Source organism: Pempheris klunzingeri, chromosome 6 (assembly GCF_042242105.1).
Source record: "Pempheris klunzingeri isolate RE-2024b chromosome 6, fPemKlu1.hap1, whole genome shotgun sequence".
In the NCBI taxonomy this organism is placed as follows: Eukaryota; Metazoa; Chordata; class Actinopteri; order Acropomatiformes; family Pempheridae; genus Pempheris; species Pempheris klunzingeri.
In genome coordinates, this window is record NC_092017.1 from 10,526,481 (window position 1) to 10,541,168 (window position 14,688).

General features: G+C 41.0%; 1 protein-coding gene across 1 annotated transcript in view; it reads right to left on the reverse strand.

Annotated features, from left to right (window-relative positions):
- Positions 1-7,771: 7,771 nt before the first annotated feature.
- polrmt (polymerase (RNA) mitochondrial (DNA directed)) overlaps positions 7,772-14,688 on the reverse strand; it is a 50,578-nt gene continuing 43,661 nt past the window's right edge. The window contains exons 19-21 of the mRNA XM_070831827.1: positions 13,543-13,634; positions 11,458-11,531; positions 7,772-8,799 (exon numbers count right to left, since the gene is read on the reverse strand). Of these exons, the coding sequence (XP_070687928.1) occupies positions 8,750-8,799; positions 11,458-11,531; positions 13,543-13,634 (216 nt within the window). The 3' untranslated portion in view covers positions 7,772-8,749. The remainder of the gene's footprint in view (positions 8,800-11,457; positions 11,532-13,542; positions 13,635-14,688) is intronic.

The window sequence follows — 14,688 nt, forward strand, 5'->3', positions numbered from 1 at the left end:
TTGCAGTGTGCCTCTGTCATTAATGCCTCAATAACAGCTCATCAGATGCCACTGATTTGTGTCCAAAAGCATTAGGAAGAGAGCCTTTTCTCTCGGACCTGACATTCTATTCACCTCATCTCACTAATGCCTGGACCATTACTGGGTAATGAAAGTGGCAATTGGAGGCCCTCGGGTCTGTTTGGGCCTGTTATTATTCTCCTTCGATTGGATTTCATTATACAGTGCCAATGATGAGTTCCCCCTCTATGATCATTTTTGCATTTTCATTTTGTTTAGTTTCAGTTCCTGCGTTGTTATCCACCTTGAGAGTTCCAAATGGGACAAAGTTGAAGGTTTGTAAGTATTTTTATACAGTGTTTTTGAGGTCTGTTGTGTTTTTGTTTTATGCCCAAATTATGCCCTGTGGAACCTATTTGGATGCTCAAAAAATAATTAATACAGAGGCTTGTTATGAGAATAGTGTTTTACTGAACTTCACATTGTGTCCTGGAGGCACTGTCTCAGGACAGGGAACGCATTTAGTGACAAAACAAGTTTATCCTTTTTTTTTTTACGCCTCTGGAAAGCACAAAGTAGAGGAAGACAGGCTAGAAACCGGATGGATAGCAAATATAGGGGTCAGTAAAACCTCAACCTAAATCACAAGCAGATATTATCAACTCAATCGCAATCATCCTAAAAAAGCCCCCACAATTTTAATAAAATATCAAGAATCAAAACCAAAGTTTCACGACATGTGATCCCACATGGGATTTTTTTGTATGCGAATATTTCAGAATGTTAACATAAGAATGACATAACACAGACTGAATCACTCAAGCCGACTAAACATACAAATCAGAGAAAAGTACACTAAACTCATTCAGTCACATTATCTGAGAGTGATGCTTATCACGCAAAGCAATAACAGTTTGAAGAGGAGCGAGTGGTCACTTGCTCTTGAGCACACATTTGGATTTAAAATGCTTTAAAACTATTTAGTGACAGTAACTTAACATGGTTGTTGTCTCTATGTTTATTATTTAGCCTAGTTTACTGTAGCTATAGTCGTACTGAAAAAGGAAGTATTTGAAATGTTTTACTTTTTAATCCTTGACAAAATGCATATTATTATCTGGTATGAACCGATATTACTTGAGCATATAATTAAAGCAGAACAAAACCGTTTGCATTACAAAAGATGTATCACTTCTTGTTCTACAGTCGCTCACAGTACCACCCACAGTTTGTATATAATCCTGTGCCAGTTGCTGTGAGGTCTGCATGGTTTCTTCTATTGTGTATGTTTTATTTGTTCGTTTATTTTTCTAATCTCACACTCCAGTCCATTTGCAACGCCTGGTCCTTTGACCAATGCTTTCTGTTTTTATATTTATTTATTTTGTGTTATTTTTTTTCTCGCTTCAGTGCCGTTACCTCTGGAATCTAATTAGCATGTTGCCCAGGATTCAGTAAATGTTCTTTTCTCTCTTTTGGCAAATTTACAAACATATTTAGTGTTCTGTTATATGCTACAATAACTCAGCTGTTCTACTATTTCAGTACATACCCCAGGCTTTGGAAAGGACGGCATCTGTGCCCCCCCTCAACACACACACACACGCACATACAAGTAGCAGCAGCAACGTCAATAGAAGCATCTGTATTTTCCAACTTGTGTGCTTTTGAAATGGTCCTTTTTTTCTCCCCAAAGACCCCCCCCCCTCATAGATCCTCCCTTTTCCTGTCTTCAATACCACAGCTTTTCCAGGGTTAAAACTATTTTCCTTCCCAATTTTTATTCAGATGTGTCTTTGGGTTCATCAGTGACAGTAAAGCACCGAGATTCAGAGTGTTTAATATGTTTACCTACAAGGGCTGTTCATGTGGACTGAGCGCTGATGTGATTTTGTGTCCGACTTTGTCACACAAGTACATTCAAGGTAATGAGCTCAGAGTATTTCTCTCTTATTGGCCAATATCGACCATACCAACACTGAAAAATATACAACACACTTTTTTTTGTACTAGTTTCTGTATTTTACAGGATAAAATATGATTCAATAGCAACTCAATCATTCAGCATTTTCAAAAAATTTCTTTTACATCCCTGCTCTTTCTGGTTTTTTTTTGGCTAAACTCTTTCTTGGTTTCTTGCTTGAATGTCAGACCTGTTAGTGTGTGGGATGACATTCAATAATACAGTGACTGAGTTCAAAGCCAAAACCAATCCATACCTAAGCACTACAGACAAATGTAGGCCAGATAATGTACTCTGAGATCCTCTCCAGTAACCTTGAATTCCCTTGAAGCAAACGGGCGATCTCTGGCAGTCACTGTCTGTGAAATCACTCGCTAACAGTGCAGTACAAGCGTTTCTGTGTCAGGGACCTGATTTTCTTTTACTGAGCCACTCTGCAGTTGTCACATCCCATAACATGTACTGTGCATACCTAGTGCCTAGCATATATTGTAGTCTCCACATACATGTACTATATTCTTTATGTGTGTGGCTGTATAAATAAATGCAAGCTCCTCACAATGCAAACACCACTGTCAATTATATCCCACTGCAATACATGTAAAAAGGAAAACAAATAAATTGTATTTGAATACAGTACGATTGCACTGCTTCATGTTTAGGTCAATAATTTTTGGTTTGCATATTGGAAAAGCACAAACAGGATATGAGTTAGTCATTTTGCGTATTCCTAATAGAAGTAGAACCTCTTAATGCAATAAAGGCATGTAATGGTGAATGCCTCTGCTTTTCTGGTAGTCATGATGTTATTGTTCATGTTTCAAAGTTAAAATGGCCTCTGAATCTTTGTTATTGATTGTTTACATGATTCCTGATTTAATCTGCCTGGTTATCAAGTGAAAAAAATACCCTTCAAACTCAGTAAAAGATTGCAATATATCTTGTGTGGAATAGTGGATTAATATGTTGAGTATTTATATGCCTTCATTATAAAATGTGACTTTTTTAAAGCCTACTTATGTGCAATTGTCGTTGTTTTAAATGCAGCTGGTTATCTCTTATATGCATTTATCTCCCTCAATAAGTCCATTTAACGCCACTTATCCAGGTACAGCCCATAGACTGGATTTAAGAAGTGGACGTAGCCACTGTGATGTCACCCATTTCTCTTGACGGGCGTCGCCATCTTGGTTTTTGCCAGAAGTGACCACCTCTGATTGGTTAGGTCCTGCCCTAAAGCGTATTCTGCTTTATTGCCTATTTTCTCTAAATAGGACCATAATCTACTAAATGAGCATCATGTTGTTTTGAAGAGGCTTGAAACTAGCGACCATAAACTCATTAGGAAAATGTTTACTCAGGTAATGTAGGCCCATTTTCTCATAGACTTCCATTCATTCTGGCTTCTTTTTGCAAGCAGCAGAGTCGCATTATGAGGAATGCAGATTTAAGCCATATCTTCATTGACTTCACTGACCGGAAGCTACGCCCACTTCTTTTATACAGTCAATGGTTCAATCCTTCCCCCTTCTCATCAGTTTGCTCTAATTGCTCTAATATTCAGGAAAGTTTAGATCACTGCCTCTCTATCCATGGGATTTTTTAGCAAAACCTCACCACCTCAGGGGGTCTCCATCCCACCAAGGCAAAAGCTGTCACTTACCTTGTGACGTTCACCCAGGATGCAGAAACCATCTGTGGCATGCAGCTCCGTATTTGATCACTCTTCTCTGCTGTAACAAAAGAACCACAACGTCCTTTACATGGACAAAGTTAGAAGTCATAAACAACAGTGACTAACACTGAGCTGTAAGCTGAGAAGCAGCTACAGCATTTGTGGAGCAAGGACAAGGACAGAAAATGTACATTTGTCACACATGATTCTCGTTTCTGTCACAGAGGATCATAAAACAAGTTTTACTGAAAATACACCTAACAGTGTTTTTGCTGTTATACCTTGATTTCTCTCAGTGGTCAAATAATCCAAATATTCAACCTGTAAAGTGGAACAAGGAAAATGCATTTGAAAAAAGGATCTGCTTTATAGTATGGGCAGCGAAAGCAGCCCTTTTTGAAAACACTGATGTATAATTCTGAAACCCCTCAAACATCTTAGTCAAAACTGTCTAGAAGTCATTATTCTCGCCTACAAATGCCCCTTTATAAGGTGTCATTTTGTCCCAGTTTCCCCTGCAAGACAGACTGAAGACAGACTGAAGACAGACACTTACTGCGTGAGTTTGCCATCCAAAGATTTAAATGCAGAGGATTAAAAACACATCAGTACCTTCTGCCAACGATTTACTCCCTATTTTGTCACCATAGAAATCCACACCTCCACAAACTTGTACATTTCCTAAAAACATGTTTACATGAAAATAAAAGAAAAATATTCATCAGATTAAATTTTTTACAAAATGATACCAGCGCTTTTCCTTTAGCAGATCCAGTTCAGTGAAGCATCACTGGATCAGGCACCAGATGTGTGAGCACCGCTTGTGTTTGATGGTTGTTAATCACCCCATCACAGCCTGTCAGTCAAGATAAAGGTCAGATGAGGGGAACTCACATAGACATACCTGACACACACACACACCTGCCATCACTGTACCATCCGCCTCCCTCTCCACTGTGCTGCCTCCTGCTGACAGACAGCTCTGGACTCATCTGCTCCCTCCAGGACTGTCTGTACATCCTCCCTCCTCCCCTCCCCCGCTAGCGCTGGAGAGTGCTGGCGACTCATGACGCCACGGGGCAGGAGATAGTCCGGGAGAACCCAGGAGCCTGGCGAGGAAATCAAAGTGCTCTCAGTGAGGGTGAGTGGTCCGGTTATCAGAGGGTGGCTTCCAGCTCTGGCATGCCTGGCAGATAGCGACCAACACGTCCATAGAGTCCACTTTCTGATGATCCTGTGGCTGGAATAAAAAGCTCGCTAAAAGCCCCACACTACATACTACTTACTTCTGCAGGTGTGCCACATATGGTCACATAGTCACATATCACCATGTCAAAAAAAAACTTAAATCCAAAGGTAATTTAACGTAAAACAGGCTGTTACATACTAATGTGTTTGTCATGCCAAAGACTGCAAGGAACATTTTCTATCAAATAATTCAGTTGTGGTTGTCCATTTTGTTTTTCAAGTGCTTATGTCTATCTCTGATCATAGGGAGCTGGAGCCTATCCCAGCATGCTTTTGGTGTGAGTCAGGGAAGCACCCCCACCCTCCTACCAGGTCCCTGCTAAATCACCAGGCTAACACAGATAGAGGGACGCTCACATTCTGCAGACAGCAGACCAGCTGGATGAACTGCATTAGCAGAAGCACAACAAACAGACACTGTCTGGGTTTCTCCACCTTTGAAATAGTACTTTTTCCACAGCTTTTCGGCTGCATCCCCACAGTCTTCCAGTGAGCAAACTGTGTCCGCTGATGAGAACAGTGCAATGCAGTTGAAAGCTCTAGAAAAAGGCCAGTTAGTGGACTTTTAGCTTGTTAAAAATCTATTCAAATTGCCAAATATGTCAACTAATGTTAAAATGCACATAACCTTTAAAGGCCTACTGCAGTAACCATTATAAACAAAGGAGAACAGAATTGTACTTTTTACTGTAGCATGTTCACTTGCATAACAATATTTAATTCATGAGCTATTCAATAATAAGAATTTAACTTAAAAATACCTGCTAAAATTGAATATCACAGCATTGTAATATTCTAGTATTACTATACTGTGGAAATAACAGTAAGTGCAGTTGAAATAACATCTTCTCTTCTTGTATTGACACAGCGTATCAGGCATAAAAACTGAATACATTTTCCAAACATTTTAAAAAGGCTTTTTTATTTCTGGTTTTGTCAAAGCTTCCATTCCAGCCCCCCAACTCCATCACCTCTGCACTACACATTTCCCTAATACAGAATCATCATCAACAAGCCGCGGTAATCTCTGGAGAGGAACCGTAATGGAAGCTATCTGACTATTTCCTGCTACAAGCTGTGTTCCATTACTGCAGGTCGGACCGGTGCAGCTCTCCGGTCTAACAACAGACACCCTTGGAATCACCCCAGAGAAACTGAGACTGGCCCATCAAGCTGCACTGCATTTTGCTTCAAGGACATCTCCAATATCCTCTTCACTCAGTCAGCCAAAGGCAACAGTAGCTCACGCCCCAACACATGAACGTCATCTCAACAAAAACTGGCGTTAAGTGCACGTTCCCTGACATGTTCCTCCACACAAACCCTATTACATGTTCTGCCATTTTAAGTGCTGTACTGTCAGCATCCCACTCTCCCATGGCATGAGTCACAGGTATTGATTAAGCCACTTACAAGCCCTCAGCATCCACCAATCCATCCATCCATGACCACTCCTCAGTGTTCAGCTCAGGTCATGTAGTGCAGTTAATTTTTTTCTCAGCCGTGTGTCAGAAGCTAAGTTGTGAACTGTAATATGTGTTAAGGATGTGAGATCGTGAGAGCACTTTACAGGAGAGATCTCCGTCCTTGACAGCTGGCCTTAAAGAGACGAGGGGAGAGGAGAGACACGCTGAGCTGATGGCTGCTGCAAGGAGACCTTGACTTAGTTTGCTTCCACAGTCGGATGGACAGTGAAGCTATGAGCTGGTTTACTAACCGAGTTGAGAAAAGACTGTTGTGGTAAAGGGCAGCGCGGTGGTAGGAAGCTGCAAGAAAGTCCCAGGTTCAAGCAGGCAGGTTGGCAGTTTGAACCTTGAGCCTTTCTGTAAACCTTGCATGTTCTCCCTGTGCTTGTGTATCCACATCATACGTACACAATGTGTGTGATTCACTTCAGGTTTGGTGCAGATTACACAAACATATAACATGCTAATTAGTGAGCTTTAGAGGTGCTGGTAGGCAGACAGTGTTAGCTTTTGACAAAGCTAAGGTAGCTGCTTCTGTCTGCTTCCAGTGCTTTTAAGCTGCTAATAGCTCTAGCCTCATATTTAGCGTATTATTTATATAGTGTACATATTCATATTTAGCATACAGATACTACTGTTGCAACATCTCATCTAACTCTCAGCAAGACAGCGTAGAAAGCAACTACATCCAAGTTATTATTGTTTACTGGTGCCATTAAAGATCTACTTTCAACCGTATGTAAATAAGAATGGAAATCGGGGTATTTTCATCAACATGCAGGATGTGTGGATATTCAGGTATTTGGCAATATATATATAACGGCTGGTCCTCACAGAACTTCAAAGAATATATGACTGTAAAATCAAGTCATTAGACGATGGCTCATCCCCCCTCCCCTAAAAAATAAAATCACCAAATAATCAAAGTCGCAGGTCACATCTTGTGCACGTCAGAATATAAAAAACATCTCCAAGTGCATGTTGCTATGCAAATGTTTGGAGAACCTACAGTCTAATCAGCGCACTATTTATGCCCCCTCAAAGATTATTTCCATTTCATTACATTGTCACTCAGCCAGCTTTGTTTGGCTGAGCCTACATTTGCCTTTGAACATCAACGGCACCTTTTGTCTGAAACTGCTGTAACGTTTCCAGTGATGATCAGATAGCACTTCTGCTATTTTTACTTCTAGATGCGACACTGGCCCAGAAAAATAAGATCTGAGTTGATTAGTGAAGCCAGCAAACCCTTTGTGGTGCATCTAAAAGGAGGCCTTCATCTCCTGATACACAATAGCATTGAAATATGCAGATATATCTAAATAACGGTCCGTCTCATTCATTCTATTTAAGCACACAGCCATTTCTTTGAACCACTGAATGAATGAGGAGGCATTTTAAGAAACACATTTATTTTAGGGCAATTGTCAAGTGCTTAGTCACTCCATGAAGGTACGAATCAAGAGTGCAGTGGGACACTGATATCAAAGAGCCCCTCGACTCATCCCTTCACATTTCTCGTTCTCTGAGTGTCCTGTATCTTCCATTTTAGTGAAGTCCATATTTCATTTCCTCTCAGACGTTTCTTCTTCAAACTTTTCTGCAAAATGAAGGTTTGAACACTGTGTCAGAGGGCATCCTGCCATCCAGTAAGTGATAGGATCGATGAGTAGGTGGGATAATCGCTGTGGAGGTCTTCACAGCATGAAAAAATGGACAAAGACGCACGCACGCACGCACGCACCAGCACACACACACACACACACACACACACACACACACACACACACACGTCATTGGCGATTACAGTTTTAGGTGTAGTTTTCTTCATTGAGTAGCAGAAGTGTTGCTGAGTGATGAAGCAATACACAGTTCACATGTGATTCAGTCGGGCTTGTGTATGGCACACACACACACACACACACACACACACACACACACACACACACACACACACACACACACACACACACACACACACACACACACACACACACACACACACACACACACACACACACACACACACACACACACACACACACACACACACACGTTGTATGCGTCCATTACACGAGGTACTTTTGACAGATTTAAGTCTTAACATTTCCATCCGGTGCTGATTCCCTCATCTTTTGCCTGGATGAGTATCCCACCCTCCCTTCAATCAGTCCACTAGTCAGTTAATCAGGCGGGTTCACTGTGTGTGAACGCCTCCAGCAGCTCCAGCAGCTTCAGCCAGCCTGTGGACCAGGAGGCAGACAGGGCGCGGCTGGATCAATGTCCCGATCTCTGACGGAGAGACAAAGCCCGCCGAGACCCCTGGGCTTGTAGCCTCCCTGCCGTACGCTGTCAATTCCATTAATCTCCCTCCGCTGGCTTGCCCTAACGAGCCTCTCAGCTGAAAAAGTAAGTGGATTCTTTCACCCGCTGGAGATCAAAATCACCTGGAGAGGCAAGAGGCAAAGTGTCAGAGCCGATTTAAATCTGTGGACAGCAGTTACAGAAAGTAAATTAGATGTACTGTAGTTATAAAACAAAACTTCTGTTACAATAGGTATGCTAACACAGCTATTAACTTGGCACTAACCAGCCAGTATAGCATTAACAAAAAACACTGCGACAAACACACTTTAACTCTTCTATAATAAACATAAAGGCGCCGGCACCAAAAATATCCATTGTAATCTTGTTACCTTCCATTTCCGTGATGTAACATTAATACTCATGCTGTCAAGCTAGTCTGTATATGCACAAAAAGTGGACGTAGCTGCCAAGGTTGAGTAGTGAATCCAATGCTTAAGTGCCTTGAGCTGGCATTTTTTGAAAGAGCCAGTAGGGAGTGACTCCACTGGCTCCAAAAAGAAGTCCGAACACATGAAAGTCTATTCTGTTTCACTTGATTTATTGCTTAAGTAAACTTTTGTTTTTTTATGTTAATAAGTAAATGTAGGTCCCATTTAGAGTAAAATAGACGATAAAGCAGGGTATGCTTTAGGCTGGGACCACATCATGACCAACCTACTAGAGGCAGATCATGCCTAAACCTAACCAATCAGGCATAGGGAAAAAAAAACACTCATTTATCTGGCTCCAAAATCAAGATGGTGATTTTGACAATGCCAAACTCAAGGCTTCAAAACGGCAGTCCACAAACCAGCAGGTGACTACGTCCACTTCATTTATATGTCTATGGGCAGGACGTGATGTCACCTGTTCAATAATTCATATAATTATAACTCAACTGTATTACTGTATTAATTTCATCAAAGAATAAAAGGTCTGTACATGATCTCCTGACAAAGCATCAGATAATTGTTGATGATTGCTTTGTCTCAAGTGGTTTATAACAGTAGTTACAGTCTTCATGACAGAGAGAGAAGGAGAAGTTGTTCAATTTGAGAACATTAATTATCATATTAGAACTTTTTAAGTTTTCTAGGCACCAGTATATGGACTGTAATGCACCACGTAATTAGTAATTATTCTTAGCTCTGGATGAGGCCCTGCCCTGCTCTCTGTGCTTGGCCTTGTGTGCTCTTTGCCTCTTTGACAGCCACGTAGACCAGCAGGAGCTGCAGCGTGAATTATTGAGGAAAGCCCATAAAAAGTTTAAGACTGCAAAAACTTACTCTAGCTAGAAAATAATAGCTTGAAAGCTTAGGCTAAAACACTAACCAACCAATACATACATGTTTAGGGTGCTTGTCAAAACATTAACACGTGGGTCGCATTGTCTTAAAACTGTTTTTGCTCATTAATCGTCACAGCAAAGAGCTTCAATCAACTCCATTCAGTGTATTTTTATAGTTTAGTTTCTATCTTGTATTTTTCTTATATTACTGTGTATTGTGTAAGAATACTATGTAACCACGATGACATGATGTACAGTAGGGCAGTGCGATATGACCAAAATCCCATATCCTTATATAGGTCATTTAATTTCATGGTAACAATACACATCACAATGTAGCACTTTTCTGTAAGGTTGGTGGTGTTTCAGATTATCGGTCTGCAGCATCATTTGCAAAATAAGGTAAAAAAAAAAAAAACACAGTCATGCTAGCGTTAGTTAGCTAGCAGGGTAATGTTAGCTACAGCCCATTATTAAGAAATATTTTGTAACATTTTGCTTTTCCATATTTCAAAAAAGTTCTTAACAGTCAGACTGTAGCTGCTGAAACCTCAGTGTCCTTGCATAGAAATAACTATGAGTTATTCAGTGCGCTCTCCAGCTTTTTTCCCCTAAACTCTGTGGCCATAGATGCACCCGAGTCATCTGATGTCCTGCTGGATTACACACAGTGAAACCTGATTCACCTTAATAATACCTTCAGGGTCCTCCGAAGTGAAGATTATACCGGGTTTTAGCCCAGATCCATTGCATTTCATGTTGAGCATTGAACGCAGTGGGCATTCACACACGCACACACACACACACACACACCTGACTGGTCTCAGCCACATAAGCTGATTATGCAGAGGAGGGACACAATTAACAGTAATCAATTTATACAACCCAGCTGTCTGTGCCAAGCAGACAGTAAGTGTACAGATGGAGAGTACTGAGAGCGAGGAGTTGCATAACAGTAAAGCCTCCATCCACCTGACTGAGAGAGAGGCGCTGCCACTGTAGCTTCAGTCTGGACAGCAATAGACAGACACTCACCTGTTTGACACTCTGGCCTCAAACTGGGGAATCTGGCGCTGCTACAGGGCCACGCAGGCAGACATGATTGCACCAGTCATGACATAAGATGAAAATTGAATTTTAGCCAAACTCAGAGGCTTTTCCTGTTTGAATCAGCAGGCCGAACGCCATATCTGGGCAACACAGACAGCTGGGCAACCAGCTACAGATAATGGGATAACTATACAAACAATGGGCAACAACAATTAGCAATTATAAAACAGGATTGTGCAAGCACCCAATTTTATAACATTCTTATCATTCCTGGTAACCCCAAACAGAGCTTTAGGACATGCAAGTCCTCTTCAATCCAATTAGGAAAAAAACAGCAGCTTGTATGTTGGTTCCCTCAAACAGAACCCGAGCCTTGGCGAGGCCAGGTGTTCGGGAGCCAGACAGCTGCTTACAAACTGACCTGTCTGAGGCACTTTGGCCAGCAGCAGCATCAGCCACCTGTACCCCTGGTGCTTCTTGTTGTTGGTCTCCATCCTGCCACAAAAGGAGGAGAGTGAAAAAAGTTATAACTTCAGTAATTGAAGAAGAACATGTTTGTGTGTCTGTAGAGGTATTAAATCAAAGGCAACTGGACTTTGAGTCGTCTGTGGGAAGTTACAGCCAACACTGAGGTGTCTCAATCTTTTGATCCCAGGTATTTAAACCTATGTGTTGTTCACACACAAATATCACGTTTGAGTTAGTGAGGTTACGTGTGATTTGCATTACAGAAGTCAAGAAAGACATTGCCTTGAATTGGGACATTCAAGTGCTTCTTATGTTAAATGTTAAATGTGGAGCACTGGTAACCTGTTGTTGTGTGAGATGTGACTGGTGCACTCAAAAAAGACCATTTGAATCTTTTCGCACCTTCGCTTTTGACTGCTGGACGACAGCAATGTGTGGAAATGCTCAAAAAAGAACGTGCATGTATATATTAAACTCTTGTCTTTTCTGTCATTGTGGTTATTTTCAAAAAGAAAGCTCTGTTGTAACAAGAACAGTCAATAGACAAGTAAAAATTAAAAAGTATACAACTAAAACCTTAACAAGTTGACAGCCATGCTAGCGGCGCTTGGGGCTTTGAGTGCAGTGCTTCGAGCTAAATCTAACGTTAGCATGCCAACATGCTGATCTTAAGCAGGTATGTTTACATGTTCCCGGACTTACTTTACTGTATTAGCATGATCATTGGCGCTAAACACAAAGTACAGCTGAGGCTGATGAGAATGTCATTAGTTCTGCAGGTATTTGTTGCCACAGTGTTGCACAAATCACATTTTGGGCCTGATGGTGCAGAATGAAAAGTTATGGGATCACTAAAGTTGTGCAGTTCATCCTTAAAATGGACACGCATGTATGAACCAAATTTCATACAAATCTATTTAATAGTTGTTACATTTCACAAAAAGTTACCAAAAAGGGCATAAATGTGAATCATGTGCCTGCACCACAGAAAATGGTCAGGAATCACCAAAGTTTCATCATTTCATCAAAGATTCATCCTCTAGGGACCATGAGTCGCTCAAATTTTTTGGAAATCCATCTAATAAAGTGGTGGACTGACAACAGTCCAATGACAATGAAATATATGAAATGAATTATCAAGAACGTGAAAAAATCCATTTTATTTGACTCAGGCAGGGGATTAAATTATCATTAAGTACATTATATATATTTATTTGTACTGATGTAATTGTGGCCTAAACTGTGGGGCTGGTTAAAAAAAAAAATGAAGGACGGAATAAGAAAAGGGTTTTTGTTCCCACATTATTCTCCGTCTCCTGCGAGAATGATAATGTCTTTGCAAGGCTTAGGGAACAGTAATGTGTCTGTGTGAGAGGAATGGAGAAAGACAAAGAGGACAAGGGCTGCTGTGGAGTAAAGGCTGTAGAGAAGGTGTCCAATTATTCCAAAGAGAGAAAAACACAGTCGGATGATGAGTGTAACCCAGCCTGAGGCCAGTAAAACAGAAACAGAGAGAGAGAAAAGGAAAATCATTTTGTATCTAATGTCACAGACAAGTGGAGGGAAAACTCCGGCACGCTAATATAACTTTTACAATCTCATAACCTCTTATGTGTGTGTACCTTCTGTTTGGACTGTTTTATGATGTACGCACATGTGGGAGTTGCATGTTCAGTGTATGATGGCTTTTATACCCTGAAAGCCCATAAAGATAATATACAGGTTTGTATAAACACAGACGGAGGGACTGAGACTGATGGCACTGATGGATGCTGCTTAAGTACAATTTGATCAGAAAGAGAGCCACAGATTGCAGATGTGGGTAACTAAGTGTGAAAATATGGCTGTGTAACCATTACATAATATTTAGCTAAAATCTAGATACTGTATGACAACAAGTATTTATGCCTGAATAAAAGACAGCTATTCCTGTTGTTATCATAAAGCTGATGGACAGCTGACCACAGTGTCGCTCCTCTTGTGTGTATGCGACTGTGCACAATTAAATGTGTTCCTGCATGCAGATGTGTGAACTCACGGGAGCCCAGTGCAGTATTTCTGTAGCAGGAAGTTAGACAACTCTTCCAGGATTGGCTGGCTGTGCAGGGCGACAAACTGCTCCCGACAGACCTGACAGGAGGAGGCAGGAGCAGAGAGCAGACCTTTTCAGTTACTCTGGACCGAACACTTAACAGACAAGCTCTCCAGACTTTCTTGTTGACCAGGTGAAAGTTAGAAAGGAGAGGGATGAAGAGGACAGAAAAGGGAGCAAGAGCACAAGCATCAGACTAAAACAGGCAATAGATCGTCTCCCTGAACTTAAACAGCTCTGGCTCGGCCCATTCCTGCTTGAATTACACCTGGAAGTATTTTTTTGTCAAATGTGAATGGAGAGAACTATCTGCTGTGAAAAAAGACAAAGAAGGAAAAGATGGAGGGTATAACATGGATTTGATTTGCATCACTGCTGACACATGACAGCATCGCCAGGGACAAAAAGTGTTATTAATTTCTGTGCTGGTGGCAGACAATCACAATGATCCCTGTGGTACAGATGGGTTTCCCAGGACGTGCCCTCAGGAGAGGTTAGAAAACATGTTGCCACAATGTGATGAGTACTTATAAATACAGAAACCTGCAGGAAAACCAGTACAATTACTTTTTAGAGGTAGTTTTGTGTGCAGCACATTTGGCAGCTCTGGCTAACTAACAGGACACATGGAAGTGAGAAACAGCAGCTAGTGGCAGTGATGACGCAAAAAAAATTATGTTAGCATGTGTGAACACTAAATATATGCCAGGGGATTTAATAAGTATGATTCAACAGGCACATAGGATTATGATACTTTTCTGAAATATTACAAGCAGAATGTGATGCACTTTCCATCCAAAGTCAGCAAACCAACACAAACCAAACTGTACAGCAGCAAAGCACTGATTATAGAGCTCCATTAACTTATGTGCTTTTTATTTGGGAGTCATAAACACACAGTAACAGTGGGAGCTGTCTTCCCTTAAAACAGGTGTTTCTCCCTCACCAGTCGGTTTCTTCCAAACTATCCACCACTGTGAAATAAAAATAAAATCCAGACTCTGACTCGTCTCAGTAAATGAACATTTTCCACGTGTCACTTTTGTGGTTTGTGCAGTTTAATGAACAAAAACAACTTCCCATTCAGTCATT